Here is a 14,098-nt window from a genome sequence, read left to right as displayed (position 1 = left end):
AAATGCAGTTAAGCAATTTTTTCTGGTTCTGATTTTTTTCACTTCTGCTCACATGTATTGGTTGTTGCACAAAAAGCTAGAGTAAAATGAATCTTTAAATTATAAGGAGCAGTTTCTCCATGTGTAGTAAGAGAACACGTAGTACAGTTTTATTATAATATTTTTTTCAGATGTGTAAATTGTGTTTAAGAACATGCCAAATGTTTGTTGTAGTTGCTTACATCTGACTTCTTTATCTTTATAATTGTTTCTGCTGACTCTGTGTTCTGAAACCTAAGTATGGAATAGGTGCTTTTGCTCTTAAGTGGATGCTTAGTGTGATTAACTGAATGAAGATTCCACTCTTTTTCACCAGTAGACTAACATTTCTATCAGCTAAACATTATTCATTTTTATTTATTTATTTATTTATTTTTAAAACGAGCCTGAATTCCTGTAGGACTCAGTAGAAAAGCTCACTGGACCTGTTTTGCTGAAGAATGCTGTTGGGCTATGCATGTTCCCACAGTTTTAAGATTATCCAAGCCCTTTAGGAGTTGTTAAATTACAAGAGTGAGATTGTTGAGTGTAAGTTGTAATTTTGGTTGAGATAGATGATTACGCATCAAAACAATTTTCTTGTCCCCCATCATTCCCCTCAATATTTTTTTCATATTGTTTGAAGAATAAGTGATCTGAGGACCCAAAAGACAGAGACTGCCTATTTCTTTCAAACCTTGGAATAAAGCTTACTTGGTTTAGTTGCATGTTAGAGTGAAACTGCAGTGCTTCCAGATTTTTGGGTTGTTTTTTTTTTTCCTTCTTTTCTGGTGGAAGTGAGTTCCACTAGTTGCAGGGAACTTGTCCATCCAGCAGGAGTAGGTATGTTTAAGGAATGCATTAGCTATGAGAGAAGCAGAAAGTTGTACAAAATAACAGAGTTATAATATATACTGTGAAAGAGTGGGTGTCTGTGTTCTCTGCAGTAATGTTCTGTGTAAGTGAATATTTGGTGTTTGATTTAGAATTGTTCTGCGAGAGTTATGCCTTTAGCTAAGCAATACATTGGAACAATCTTTTGCTATGTTTTATACAACTCAAATCCTTTCATGACGTTGCAACAGAATTTTTGTTTTTACTGTGTCGTTTTGTTATAAACTTAAGAATACCTTTAAAACGGGAAATCTTAAACACGTTTCTTCCCTCTTACCTTCAATTTTCCCCCACTTGGAAATTGAAGTGGGAAAAATTATCATTCTTTCTTCAGTAATTTTAATTTGTACAGAATGTATTAATCTTCCAAACGCTCAGAAAGCTTTTACTTTTATTTTGCTATGAGAACAAAATGATGAGTCATTTATTTTAAATCCTTTTCTGTTTGTCTATTTATTTATTTGTTTTTTGGCAGGTCCTCGAACAATATGAACGTGAAGGATTTAATTTCCTAGCTAAAGTTTTTAATTCCTCGCATTCCTTCTTAGAAGACTTGACAGGTCTAACTTTATTACACCAAGAGACACAGGCTGCTGAGGTAAGAGAACATGCTTTGAATGTCAAAGGAAAACCAGGTGGTTATTTTCAGCTGTAGAATCAAGTATCGGTGTTTGATTTACGGGATGATTTGCATGAGCCACGTGCATATTCCATACAGTGAGTTAGGAGTTGTTCTCTTACTGTTAGAGAATAAGAAATGCTGATGCGAGCGATCTCTTTATTTATTTATTTATTTGGAGGGCAGGTGATGTCCAGTATCGGATGCATGTTAACAGCCATTTAGAAATGTGTAGCACTGTTCAGAGTATATAGGTACCAACAATAGGTAGTCATGATAGCATAGAGCTCACTGTGAACTTACAACCACAGCATTTATGGAAGTTACCTTGTGGTTTTTGCTCCTGGTTAAGACATTTTTGAAAATTAATCATAACTTTTCAGTATCAGAATTTGAAAGCATTTCCTCTAAAGAAAAAAGTGACAGCATGTGGTGTAAGAAAATCAGTTATCATTTTAACTCAGTCAAAATTTGAATTATTATGCTCCTTCATGGACTGTAACATGTGGAAAGCAATGCTGCTTGTTTATTCATTTAGTGGCAAAAGTTACAATGTGGAATGAAATTGAGGTGTGTTTTGCTTTCACGAGAGATATACCCTGTCTGAAGAGATGTGATATTGAGTCTGTTCAATCAAAGTGTCTGCCTTAGAGTTGCATTTAATAATGGTTTATAATCCTTCCTCCATCTGCAAATGTGTATACTCTTCTACATAATCTAATTGTGGTGCAGGAGTATCACATGGATGTTTCCAAAGTTGGCTTTAAAAAGTTATTAGTTACTGTACCCTGTGCAAATGCTACAGCTGTTTTTTCAGCTGCAATTGACTCAATGGTTTTGCTTAATAAGGTTTGCTGGAATAATAGTGACTTGACTCTCTGTTTCATGCTTTAACCTTTTAAAATAATTGGAGCAGATGCTGAAGACTTAAGATTAAGCCATAAAATACTTGATGCACTCTTAAATCAGCCTAGTGATACCTACAAAAACTTAGCATATATGAGGGGAACCCAGCAAAGCAAAACATACTTTTTTCCAGGTGCTATCCATTAGCAGTAAGAGCAATTGTAGTCTGATTGCCATACGTGACTTCTAGGATGCCTAGAAGTTGTTAGTCAGCTAATGACAGTATTAAAAGGAGTTATTTATTAGTTAGTAATAAATTTTTTGAGAGTATTCATTTTTTAATTCTGCTGCTTCCTACTGCATGCAGGTGTTTATTTGTAAAGTTTTAGCCACTCTTTAAAGAATGTAGAGTTTACTGTAAGTTTATTCTAACTTAGTAAAGTTCAAAGTTTAACAGAAGTAGGTGCAATTAGAGTACTTTCAAAGATCTTTGAGTTCAGTAGTGAGGTTTATGTAGTGATGTCATTGCTCGTAGATGGAAAAACACGATAGTTCTATATAATAAAACAGTAGTATAACTTTATTTTACACATAGAATAAAAATAAAATCCTGCTCAATGGAACGATGATTCCTCAAAATCTATGTACAGTTTATAGGGCTGATTTGGAAGATCGCCAGTTGAACTTCTCTGGCTACTTTGGTACTGCTTTTATCAGGAAGTATACTCTAAAGTTAGATGCTATTGATTTAAGATCAGTGTTCTTTAGAACAATTTAAGAGGTTCTTGATACCTGGCTTTCTAATGACTGCAACAAAAGCAGTAAGAAAATGTCTGTTACAGGATACCATGTATATTAAGAGTTTGCTTAGGTGCTCTTTAACCCTGAGGTGAGAGAAATTTTGTGAGACACGTATGGCCTGCTTTGGTGATTAGAGGATTGAGTGTTTGGCTGTTCTACTGTTCTGGTGAGAAATCACTTGCCTTTCTGCACTCTCCTTCTTCAAAGAGATTTTGCAATTAAGTTTGGCTTCTAATAATTGAAGATTTCCTTCCTTTCTATCAAGAAGAATTTTATAGAATTTCATCCAACAGTAAGTTTACTCTAGTGATGCAACAGTTAATTTTGTAATTCAATATATAGAGTCACTGATTTGAGTGAAATGATTTGTTGATTTCATTTGACTAGTAAACTTGCGTCCAACATGGAAACATACATGTCTTGCAAATGCTTAGTTGCTTTTGTGATGCTGTATTTGTATAAATGCTTTAATGTGCAAATTGATAAACTGGTGGTGAGGTGCTCAGAAAAGGTCCTGGATATGCCATGCATGTTCTGCAAGAGAGTCTGACCAAATTAAGCAAAGCATTTTTGGAAAACATTAGCAATACAATTTGCAGTAAGATATGCAAGACTTTTCACATATTACATATCTTTAACTTGCATTGTTCAGTTTCTTCTTCCAGTGCTTAGTATTAATAGCATGTTGAAATTTCTGTATATTTTTTAAAATGAGCAGTATGTATATAGTTGTAATTCAGTGTTCAACAGAAGAAGAATCATAACTCAAATTAAGTTTGTGGTTCTAATTTGATACTGATCACAAGATTTTTAGTTACTAGAGCACCTGTTTCTTTAACATAAGATGCATCAGGAAATTGTAAATGTTCTGCATAACTTCCTTAGTATGACAGTATACTGAGTAAATAAAATTAGCAAACTGTCTTAAAATGACAGCAAATTTCAGGCGCCTGCATTTTCCACATCTGGCTTTAATTTAGGTTCTGTGGAACATTTTTTGTTTTTTCATACCAGTTAGATATTTGTGTACAGCTTTGTCAAGAGACACTGCAAGCCAAAAGAAGCTGTGGGAAACTCTCACATCAGCACTTAGGCCTTATTTCCACTGGATGCAGTTCTTGTTGGGAGCTACCCAAGCTCCCAACAATTGCACTCCTGTTTTCCAGGTCACTTTGTTTCCTTGCTCCAAACCTGACTTTTTAACGTGTTCAACTTGCAGTCACATTTAATACTGGGGCTTAAAGTAGAGAAAGCCTACACTTCTCTAGAATTACTAATCTGAAATTAGAGACATTGATTTGGATACAGAACAGAGACCAACTGATCCGTTTGTTTTAGAGGCTGGCTGCACTGGCCACTGCTGGACTGCACTTACATTTGATGATGCGTCTCTCAAACCTAGTATTTCACTTGCTATGTACACCAGACCTAGACAGTGAAATACATAGTTCTGCTGGTATGGAGAGTCAGTCAAACTTAAATCTAGTCTAAAATTACAGCTTTTCTAATTACATCACATTTCTGAAAGTGGAAACTGTCACATTAATAAACCCTACAGCTGAATTTATTCCAGTCATGAAAGAATAATTACCACTGATAATATTATATATATATTATTATCATATAATTATATATATATATAAAGTGTTTTCTTCTGTATTGTAGCAAAACATGATCTGTTTCTCTTTTCCCTCTCAACATGATAATTTCAATTTTCATTACTGATGATACCAAAATGCTCTTTCTAGGACTTCATTTGCTTCCACTAGTGATGTGTACTCATGCTTCATAACAAATTATTTCAGTGAAAAGAGGGCCACATGCAGTCATTTTACTTGATAGGCTGCCAGGAGAGAGAAGGCAAAAGAACAGGTAGGGTTGTACACAACTGACACATTTATTTGAGTGTCCTGGAAAGAGCCTGCCAGTTATTGGAGGTGAAACTCATGTAAGACCAGAACCTGAAATGTTGCAGTTATGAATGTATTTTCATTAGTCGAGCCATAAGAATGCTGAAGATCCAAAGGAAATTTTTAAAACTGAGGACATCTATAAACAACTTCATAAAATATTGTTAGTTGCAAATTTTACTTCTAAATTCTGACACCCTTCAATAAAATGAGCTACTGAGCAACAGCTTAGATAGACAGATTTAACTCATCTAACTGTTAGTCTAATTCACTGAAACTCTTTGCAAATTTAAGTGTTAATACTTTGAGGCAGAGATAGAGAAATGATCAGTATTCAGGATAAATATATATATTTTTTTACCTAAGCTGCCATTGATATCAAAATGTCTTTTTAGTTTAAATATATGGGGGGAAAAATTGTGACAAAAACCTCTAAAAAGAACGGAATAGTTGATGATTGAATCACACTGACATGTGGGTTAGAACGGCTGGTAATTTATCTCATTTATTCATGGATTGTATTTAAACTGTGATTAGTGTCATGATGCAAAACATTGATAGAGTTTAAATCTCTCTCCATATAAATTTTCACAGTAAGTCTTGATTAGCTATAAAATGGGAAGTGCTGCTCTGGGTAAACTCAAAAGCCTCATCGGTTTTCATATAATGGGGGAGGCCTATGCAACAAATAGCATTCAGTGCCTCATTTTATGAGCTATAATAAAAATTAGCTTTAGTAATATAGCACCATTCACTGTGCTATGAAACTGCAGTATTATTAATATATAGGCCACGTTCCTCACAATGCACGCGTAGTGTTTGAGCTCAAATGAACATAAACAGCACTGATCAGTGGGCACTGGTAATGTTCAATGTCAGGCATTTTCTACCAAGAGAGGTCAAGATTGTTGGTCCTTCTCATGTTTCCAGTTTTAACAACATCAGCATGGCAAATATAGTTGCAAACATACTCTAGTTTTCTTTTTATGAACTAATTTAATTGTTAACACTAGGTCTAAACTTATAATGAGAAATACTTGAATTGACAGAGTAACACTATAGGATATTAGAATATTTTTATGTAATCATTCATTTTAACTGAAAATGCACAAGAAAATTTTACTGAAGTGCTATAACTAAGCTGTAAAATCTGAAAAAGTGATGGATATGACATCTATAGAAACTAGTCATGCCTCTGGAAAACTTTGTATGCTTAATCACATTCTTTCCTATTCTGTTTCATAAGACAGAAGGAAATGTACCCCACTTTTCACATGTAATGGTCCATCACAGTAGATTAGTGTGAATGAACAATTTCAACATTCTGATATCATTTCAATGCTAGTTCCTGACATTGCTAGGCTATTTAGCACCAACAGTCGCATGTGGCAGGAGAGGACTGAAAGAGTAGTCCTTGGAGTTAACCAGGGATTCATTCATAGTTTCATAGATACATTAGGTTGGAAAGCACCTGCAAGATCATCTAGTCCAACCATCCTCCTATCACCATCCCTACCCACTGAACTACTAAATCAAATCCCTTAGCACCTCATCTAAACACTTCTTGAACAGCGCTAGGGATGGCGCCTCAACCACCTCCCTAGGCAGGCCATTCCAGTGCCTGACCACTCTTTCAGAGAAAAAAAATTTCCTCACATCTAATCTAAATCTTCCCCAGAATCTAATCTAAATCTTCCCTGGATAGGGGAATGAAGGGGAATGCCCGGATAGGGCATGAAGTTTGTGCAAGCATAGAAGAACACTAGCACAGTGATAAATATCTCTTCTCAACTTTTCTTTGGCTTTGAACTAGAAGTGAAAAGTAGATGTTACATAAAGAAAACTTTTTTCTCCAGGAACTTTGTTTCTTGCTTTGGTTGCTTTGTTAGCAGCCATAGACGATAATAATAATAATAAAGAAACAAAAAACCTACAAATTCAGACATAAAATATAATTCCATAAAGTAGGCAGTGAAAGGAATTAAAAATTCCACTAAATTTCCCATGGTAGAGTTTGGAAAGTGCTTTTTCTCCGTATTCCTGGAGATTACTTGGAGTCTTGGGATAAAGCAGTTCTCAACAACCATGCCTAAAAACTGATATGGAGTCATATCAGAGATATGTCACTTCAAAACATTGAAGTTGTGTACATGAATTTCCTTTAAATTCTCATTTGCGACAAGTCTAGCAACTTGAAATTTGTGGGAAGTTGCACACTGAGATTGTAAAACCTTTCTCTGTAATTGAATCCAGATGTTTTTGGCTTGTTTATTCTCTTTTTATACTGTTTGCACTTCTCCCTTTTGAGAGGGGCACTAATTCCTCTAAACAGTTACTGTGTGTTTGAGAGAACTACTTATGTGACTAGGAAGAGACACTAACAACTTCAAAACTGTGCTGGATTTTATACTCTCCCTTCTTAAGTTGGTAAGATTCTGCCTGTTGTCAGATTGCAGGTGTGCTAGTCTACATTTCCCTACTCGTTTGTTACTCTGTATCTGCAACAGAGAGTGTTTAGGCAATGGCAAGCTGATGGACATAATGTACACATGTATATAGACCTCTCATGTTCTGTCTGCGAAGATTCAGGTAGCCTCTGACTCCTGTCAGTGCTTGCTTTGCTAGATTTATAGTGAAGTCCTGACAGCAGTCCTGATGTGATTTAATGAAATTAAATGCCACTGAGGACACAGTATTTAGTGAAGACAGTAATAACAACATAGAAATGAAAAAAGAAAACCAAAGAAGTGTCAGAGTACTCTTTGTCTTCTGATAATTGGGTTCAAAAATCCCTGGAGTAAACTTCTAGGGAATAACTTTTTAACATCTTGGTTATCTGCACTAAATAGACATTCATTTTGTGTCTTTATTTAAAAAATAATAATTATGTAACTGATTTGAATCTGTTTCTCTCTGTAACTGCAACACTGTCTAGAAATGTATGGTAAAGTTCCCAGATCTTCACATGAGATCCAGTCAAATGATATTGCATGCATACAGATATGTCATGCCTTAATAATATTAAGTGCATCTAAAACATAAAAAAACATGTTTGTTTTTTTTTTCTGCTACCCTAATCCCTTACTGTCTTACTATGAGAAAGCCCAAAAGCCCTTCTTGATTTACAAGGGGTGTTTGTAATTCTTGAAGTAACCTCAGAAAATTGTATCTGTTTTAAGAACAGTGTTCCTCTGTTGCAATTCTAGTGAAGGCAGAGCAGTCACAATAAGCAAGAACCTGAAGTTCCCGAGACAATGCTTTAAGTACCGAGAGAGAAGTGAGTGTGTAACAGGAGAGGTAGCCACGATCCCTTAGGTGTGGTGCTTTCAGCCTCCTTCCTTTCCCTTCTCAGGATGCTGACTTTTCTTTGCTTATGCTGTAATCAGCTTTCCTTCCTTGTGAGTTTAAGAATTAGACAGCTGGCAGTGACAAGAAGAGTTGCATTTTCCAGAAAATCCAGCCAGTTTTTTGCAGAGGTGGCTTTATAGAAACAACACTTTCTTTTGGTCTAGACTACAATTTTGAGCTGGGTATATCATTGGTAAAATAATAGTTGGCAGATTAGGATTACAGTCTGGTGCCTTTTTAGGGGGTGGAGGTATAGGGAGTGGGGATGATTACTCTAGAAAGATTTTTTAATTCTGTTGATTCCTTTTTCTCTACAAGAAAAATCTCCAGTAAAGAAGGGATAAGTAAAATAGCTTAGAGATTAAATATCTTCCATTCCAGTGTTTTGCTACAATGAGGAATGAATACACTGTTCAAGATGCATTCTATTATTCTCATGTGAAGAATAAGAAATTACACAACACAGACAAACATGCTGATAAACTTTGTTTTATAATTAAGAACATAAATTATACAATGTGCATCTTAGTGCAAATGAACAGTTGCTGAGTATATGGGCCCCTCTAGATTACGTGAGTGAAAAAAAGAAAAAAGTTTGCTGCTGGACAAATTGCTACCAGATGCAGATTTCAATAAACACAGACTATTGTAGCCTTACCCAAAGGTGCTATGAATTTCTTGAGGCAAGTCTGCCTCTGCATTCACTAAACTGTTGAATGTTTGAATCTTAATGGAGTTACTGTATTATGTGTGAATTCACCCATCCCCCAGTCTTTTTTGTACTGTTTGTCTTCTAGGCCTTTAAATGTTGTCCTTAAGAGTATATACTCTTACCAATGTTTGCATTCTGTTGACAACCTGCACGGTCTCTGTAAATGTATCTAAATGTTCTCTTATGGCATTAGTTTTAAGAGAGTTGTATGAGAGAAGTTGTGCACTTGTCACATATACAAGGCAATTGTACAAAGTAATGATCACATATACAAAGTGCATTGCAATTTTATTACTATTGTCATCTAGTTTGACTGCAAGACCTTTCTGTAGGAACAGTAGTAGCTTTTCAGCTTTATAAGCTACTTTAAGTACAGATAGAACTATTAATCCATAATAAATGAAATTGATAATATAATAATAAAATTGCAATCGTATTAGCACTTTGTCATCTTTCAGTAATGATTCTATTTAGATAATTCTACTGTATGTGAAATAAACATACTAATTTTTTAAGCACTGACTCAGGCTTGCCTGACAATGAATTTGATCTGCTAGTTGTGTGAAGTCATGTAGGTTAATTGGGAAACACCAAAAAAATACACTGTTGTGGTAATGATACAACATATCACTTAAAGATAACATCTAAGAACTTATTTATTTTGCTATAACTAGTGCAAAAAGAAAAGTCACAGAAATAGAGAAATGATGCACAAATAAACATGCAAAGAATTTAATCATTGTTTTCCAGCATCTCAAAGGATGGGGGTTAAGATACAGCTTTGAAAGGATCTATGTTGTTGAAAAATTTATTTATCTAGTGTCTACTGAGACAGTGTGCCAACAATAGCAAACCCTAAATGAAAGTTAAAAAGAGAGAAAACCACTACTAGAAGAGAATATGAAGGCATAACATAGCTATTTAAAGTTATTACAGTGCAACAGCTGTTTTTGCTAATGTTTCTTGGTTATTAAAAAAAAAAAAAAGCTTGTAAGTTCTAATTCCCTTTGTCTTACTTATACTTTGAGTAACTGTAGTATATGAAGTTTGCTATGACTCATTCTTCCCACAAATGCTATTTCTTTAAATAGCCCTTCTAAAAACATGCATTTCACATTAATTATCTTAGTTGGCAAATGTGTAGTCTTTTTTTCTTACTGGGTGAGTGATTTATTTGTCCTAATCTCTGGATCTGCCTCTTCTACGCATGGTGCATACCAAACTAGTGGTAATACTATGCTGTATGCTATCTATGATAACTGTGCTTGTGTTTTGGAAGGACAGGGTTGGCTGGTAGAGTATGTCAATCATTAGTTTCATTTCTTTCTTTGGACAAATAACCTTATTTATAATAAATTTTTATTATTGTTAATGTTGTATTTATTTTTAGAGGATGACACTCAAGACATTTAGGTTTCATTTTAATTCTCAGTAACCTTAATGAGTTAATGGACAAAGATGGGGCAGATGGGAAATAAGATGTTATTTCCACTCCAAAAGAAACCCTCATTGCATGAGTTTTGCTCAGTATAAGGAATACTGAAAATAATCGTGGAAGTTAAATGATGGAAGTTCGTTCATATAAAGAATTAATGAGCATCTATTGTAGCTCTTGTATGTGAATGGCTGCTGAGTAATGTATTTCAAAATTGTAGGCAGTCGTGGCATTATTCTAATGAGCAGCCATGGTTGTAGGCTTTCTTATTGCTTTTATAAGAGCTTAAATTTTCTCTGATGACAGAACTCTATACTGCATTACATGTACTCAGTAATTTTGTGCAACTATGCTAGTATGCATTCATGGCAACAGCACATATGGATACTGCTTTGGCCATCACCTACTTCAGCTGTCATGAATTGCCCACAGTGAGGGGTGGATTAGCTGAAAACAGTCTTTGGAATGAGTCCAAACTGTGAAACTCGGTTGCACGCTTTTTAGATGTGTAATGAAATACTTGGAACACTGATTTTTTTGGGCTTTCAGGTTTTGTGTTGGTTGGAGCTACTAATATATAAGAGCTGGAGGAGGATGTGAGAACTCTCAGGACAGAATTAGAGAAAGATTATTGCGTTTGGAGAATCTTTAGGAATTGCTAGAATTTAAGCTTACTCATGAAAGAGAAATAGTTTTCATGAAGATATTTATAAACGGAGTGAATATTGTGACTGCTGAACGTTTTTGTTTCAAGGAAGTATGATTTTTACCAGCTTTAGCATAGAATTTACTATCCTTCATTTGGATTGTGGAGAGAGATTTTGATTCTCTTGTGTTTTCAGAGGAAAATAAAGAACTTATTTGGTGAAGAAACTTACTCATAGTGTAGACTGCCCTTTAGAAGTGTAATTTTAATCCGAAGGGATAAGGCAAATTAGCAAAACAGTACCCAGAAAGTTGCAATCTGATTCCAATTTCAAAACCAACTTGACAATCTAAATCTTCATTGTATTTTCTTTTATTTCTAAATTTTGTGTGGGGCTTTGATTAGCTAATCTGTTTCAGAAGGAGTATCAAGAGTACTCTAATTTCATATTTAATATGGGATCTGATTAATACTTCAGGCATGTAAAAGAGCTATAACATTAATAACACTGTTACTGTAGTGAGATGTTATTACAGACATCACAGGACTTGTTATTCTAGGAAGCTTGATTACTTTGGATTAAAGAATTTGGCAGAGTCTAGAAGGATTTTATAAGTGCTGATGCTTTTAGTTGTATATGATTTCGTTATTTTGTTCAAAGCATTTAGATCTAGATTTAGTGAAGCATAATAAATCTATGAAATGTGAAATGAATCAGTAGATTTGACAGTCTTTAGCTGATGCTGAGCCGCTGATGAATTTTGCTGTAGTATTCTTTAAGCCTCCAAATTACAAATGCTTTCAGAAAGTAATAAATTAAGCACTTACACAGAGAAACCATAATTCTTTATAACTGGAATAACTTGTCTAATAAGACACAAGGAAATGACAAGGGGGCATTTTGACTGAATGTCAGAAAGTATTTCTTGATGGAGAAGAGTGGTCAAGAATTGGAACAGGCTGCAAAGGAAGGTGATGGAATCAATCCCCTTTGCTGGAGGTGTTTAAGTGACATGTGGATGTAGCACCAAGGGACACGATTGCATGGTGGACTTAGCAATGCAGGGTTGGACACAGTGATTTTAAAGGCCTTTTCTGACCTAGATGATTCTGTGATTCTATGACATGCATGAGAATTTAAATGTATTTCTTAAATGACTTATTGTTTCAGTGTGTGTGAGAGAGGAATTGTTTGGTGCCTTCTTGGAGGGGGTGTCTGTGGTCTAGGTCTTGGAGGGAAAAAATGGAGAGAGCAGTCAGGAAGCACAGTTGAGAGAGGACAATATCAGTGCTATGTGTGTCTAAGCAAAGCAAGCATTGAGTGCCCTTGAAGATCCTGTCCTGGGGACAGAAAGAAATTGGCAGCTGTTGTAGTTTGGAAGGAGTCTAGAGCTTGTTGGAATACTAGGTAATCCAAGTGAGTTAGCTATAAATGTTCTTCATTTAAGAGGGACACAAAGAGTATTGAATGTAGTTTTCAAACATAAGGCAAAGAGGAAGTGGGAAAATATGGGTTTAGAAGCAAAGAACTGAATTCTGGCATTTTTCTGCAGCATCTCCAAAACTTTGTTGCTGCATTACTGTAATCAGAAGGGATGATGATGCAGAAATTCTGAACAGCACTGTGGTGATGGATTGCTACAAGGTCCTTTTTTTATGTGAATTGAGTGTTCCACGTATGCATATCCTATCAATTTGATCACCCCATTAATCTCAGCTGTATAAACTTGGCTGATTTTAAAACTGCTTCATTAACACAGCTCAGAGGCTGATGTGACATACAGTAATTTGCTGCAGAAGGCTGCGTCCCATTCCATTATATGAACCCTGTAATACTGTGTAGATGTTACAAAACAATTATATTAACATCTGGTTAATTTCTGATTATTCATTGGGATATTGGATTTAGTTAAGCAGTCATCGTTTGCTTGTTACTGTGATGCAGAATTAGTGTTGCATGTCTTAACGCCAGTGTTAAGTAAGTTCAAATGAGAAACAAGCAGTAACCAATGATGAAAGGGTTTTCAGTTTTGAAATAGTCTTGCTGCTTTTACAGGCCAGGCTGGAAAAGCAAATGTTTAATGACAGAAATTGTTCTTCAGTTTCAGTTGACATTTGCTCTGTAATGTGAATCAGGAATTTACCTCTGTAAAAATATGACTAAATCCCTTTTGCCTTTGAGCTATAGACCTGGATGAAATCCAGTATGTGATTGGATTTCAGCAAATTGGAAAAGTCCTTTCTCAGTCTTTCTGATTTTGCACTTAGGACAAAAGTACATCAAAAGCCAGCGTAGATTTCTCATACAACTCTTACATGATCAGGTTGTTTTTTTCCCTCATAATAATAATAATAATAATAAGTTCATAAGGTTGGAAAGGACCTATAAGATCATCTAGTCCAACCATCCTCCTATCACTATCTCTACCCAACTACTAAATTAAGTCCTTAGGACCTCATCTAAACGCTTCTTGAACAGAAGCGTCCCTCTTCACATGAGGTCTCATTACTAAATTAGGCTTTCAGTGTTAATAAAACATTCTCCCATAGAATAAAACCTATATTTTTTCTTGTATGTTATCTTCAGTTCTTTTTGAAGTATTCAATTGTATGGCATTGGAGTGCTTCATGGGATAGATGCTGCAAAGGGAGAGTTTAAAAAAAAAAAAAAGAGTCCAGGTGCACGTTGTTGATTTTGTTAGGGTGATATGCTTAACATATTCCAGAGTTTTTGATAGTACTGTATCAACTCCTGTTTACAGTAGCCTATACGTGGGTGGCTTTTTTAATGTTACAAACAGATAGTATGCTCCCTGTCATAATCTGCCCAAGTGCCTGTTTTCAAAAGTCTCACACAGTATGTGGTGTA

The 14,098-nt window shown here is 35.2% G+C and overlaps 1 protein-coding gene across 2 annotated transcripts in view; it reads left to right on the top strand.

The window, feature by feature from the left end:
- Positions 1-14,098, top strand: part of ATG7 (autophagy related 7) — an 82,790-nt gene that overhangs the window by 30,591 nt on the left and 38,101 nt on the right. For both annotated transcript variants that reach the window (XM_065749646.1, XM_065749645.1), the window contains one exon: positions 1,388-1,510. In XM_065749646.1, coding sequence (XP_065605718.1) covers positions 1,388-1,510 — 123 coding nt within the window. The remainder of the gene's footprint in view (positions 1-1,387; positions 1,511-14,098) is intronic.

Source organism: Cyrtonyx montezumae, unplaced genomic scaffold, assembly GCF_038088225.1.
Source record: "Cyrtonyx montezumae isolate F1298 unplaced genomic scaffold, pur_monq_1.0 scaffold_6, whole genome shotgun sequence".
Lineage (NCBI taxonomy): Eukaryota > Metazoa > Chordata > Aves > Galliformes > Odontophoridae > Cyrtonyx > Cyrtonyx montezumae.
This window is presented reverse-complemented; position numbering and strand designations above follow the sequence as displayed.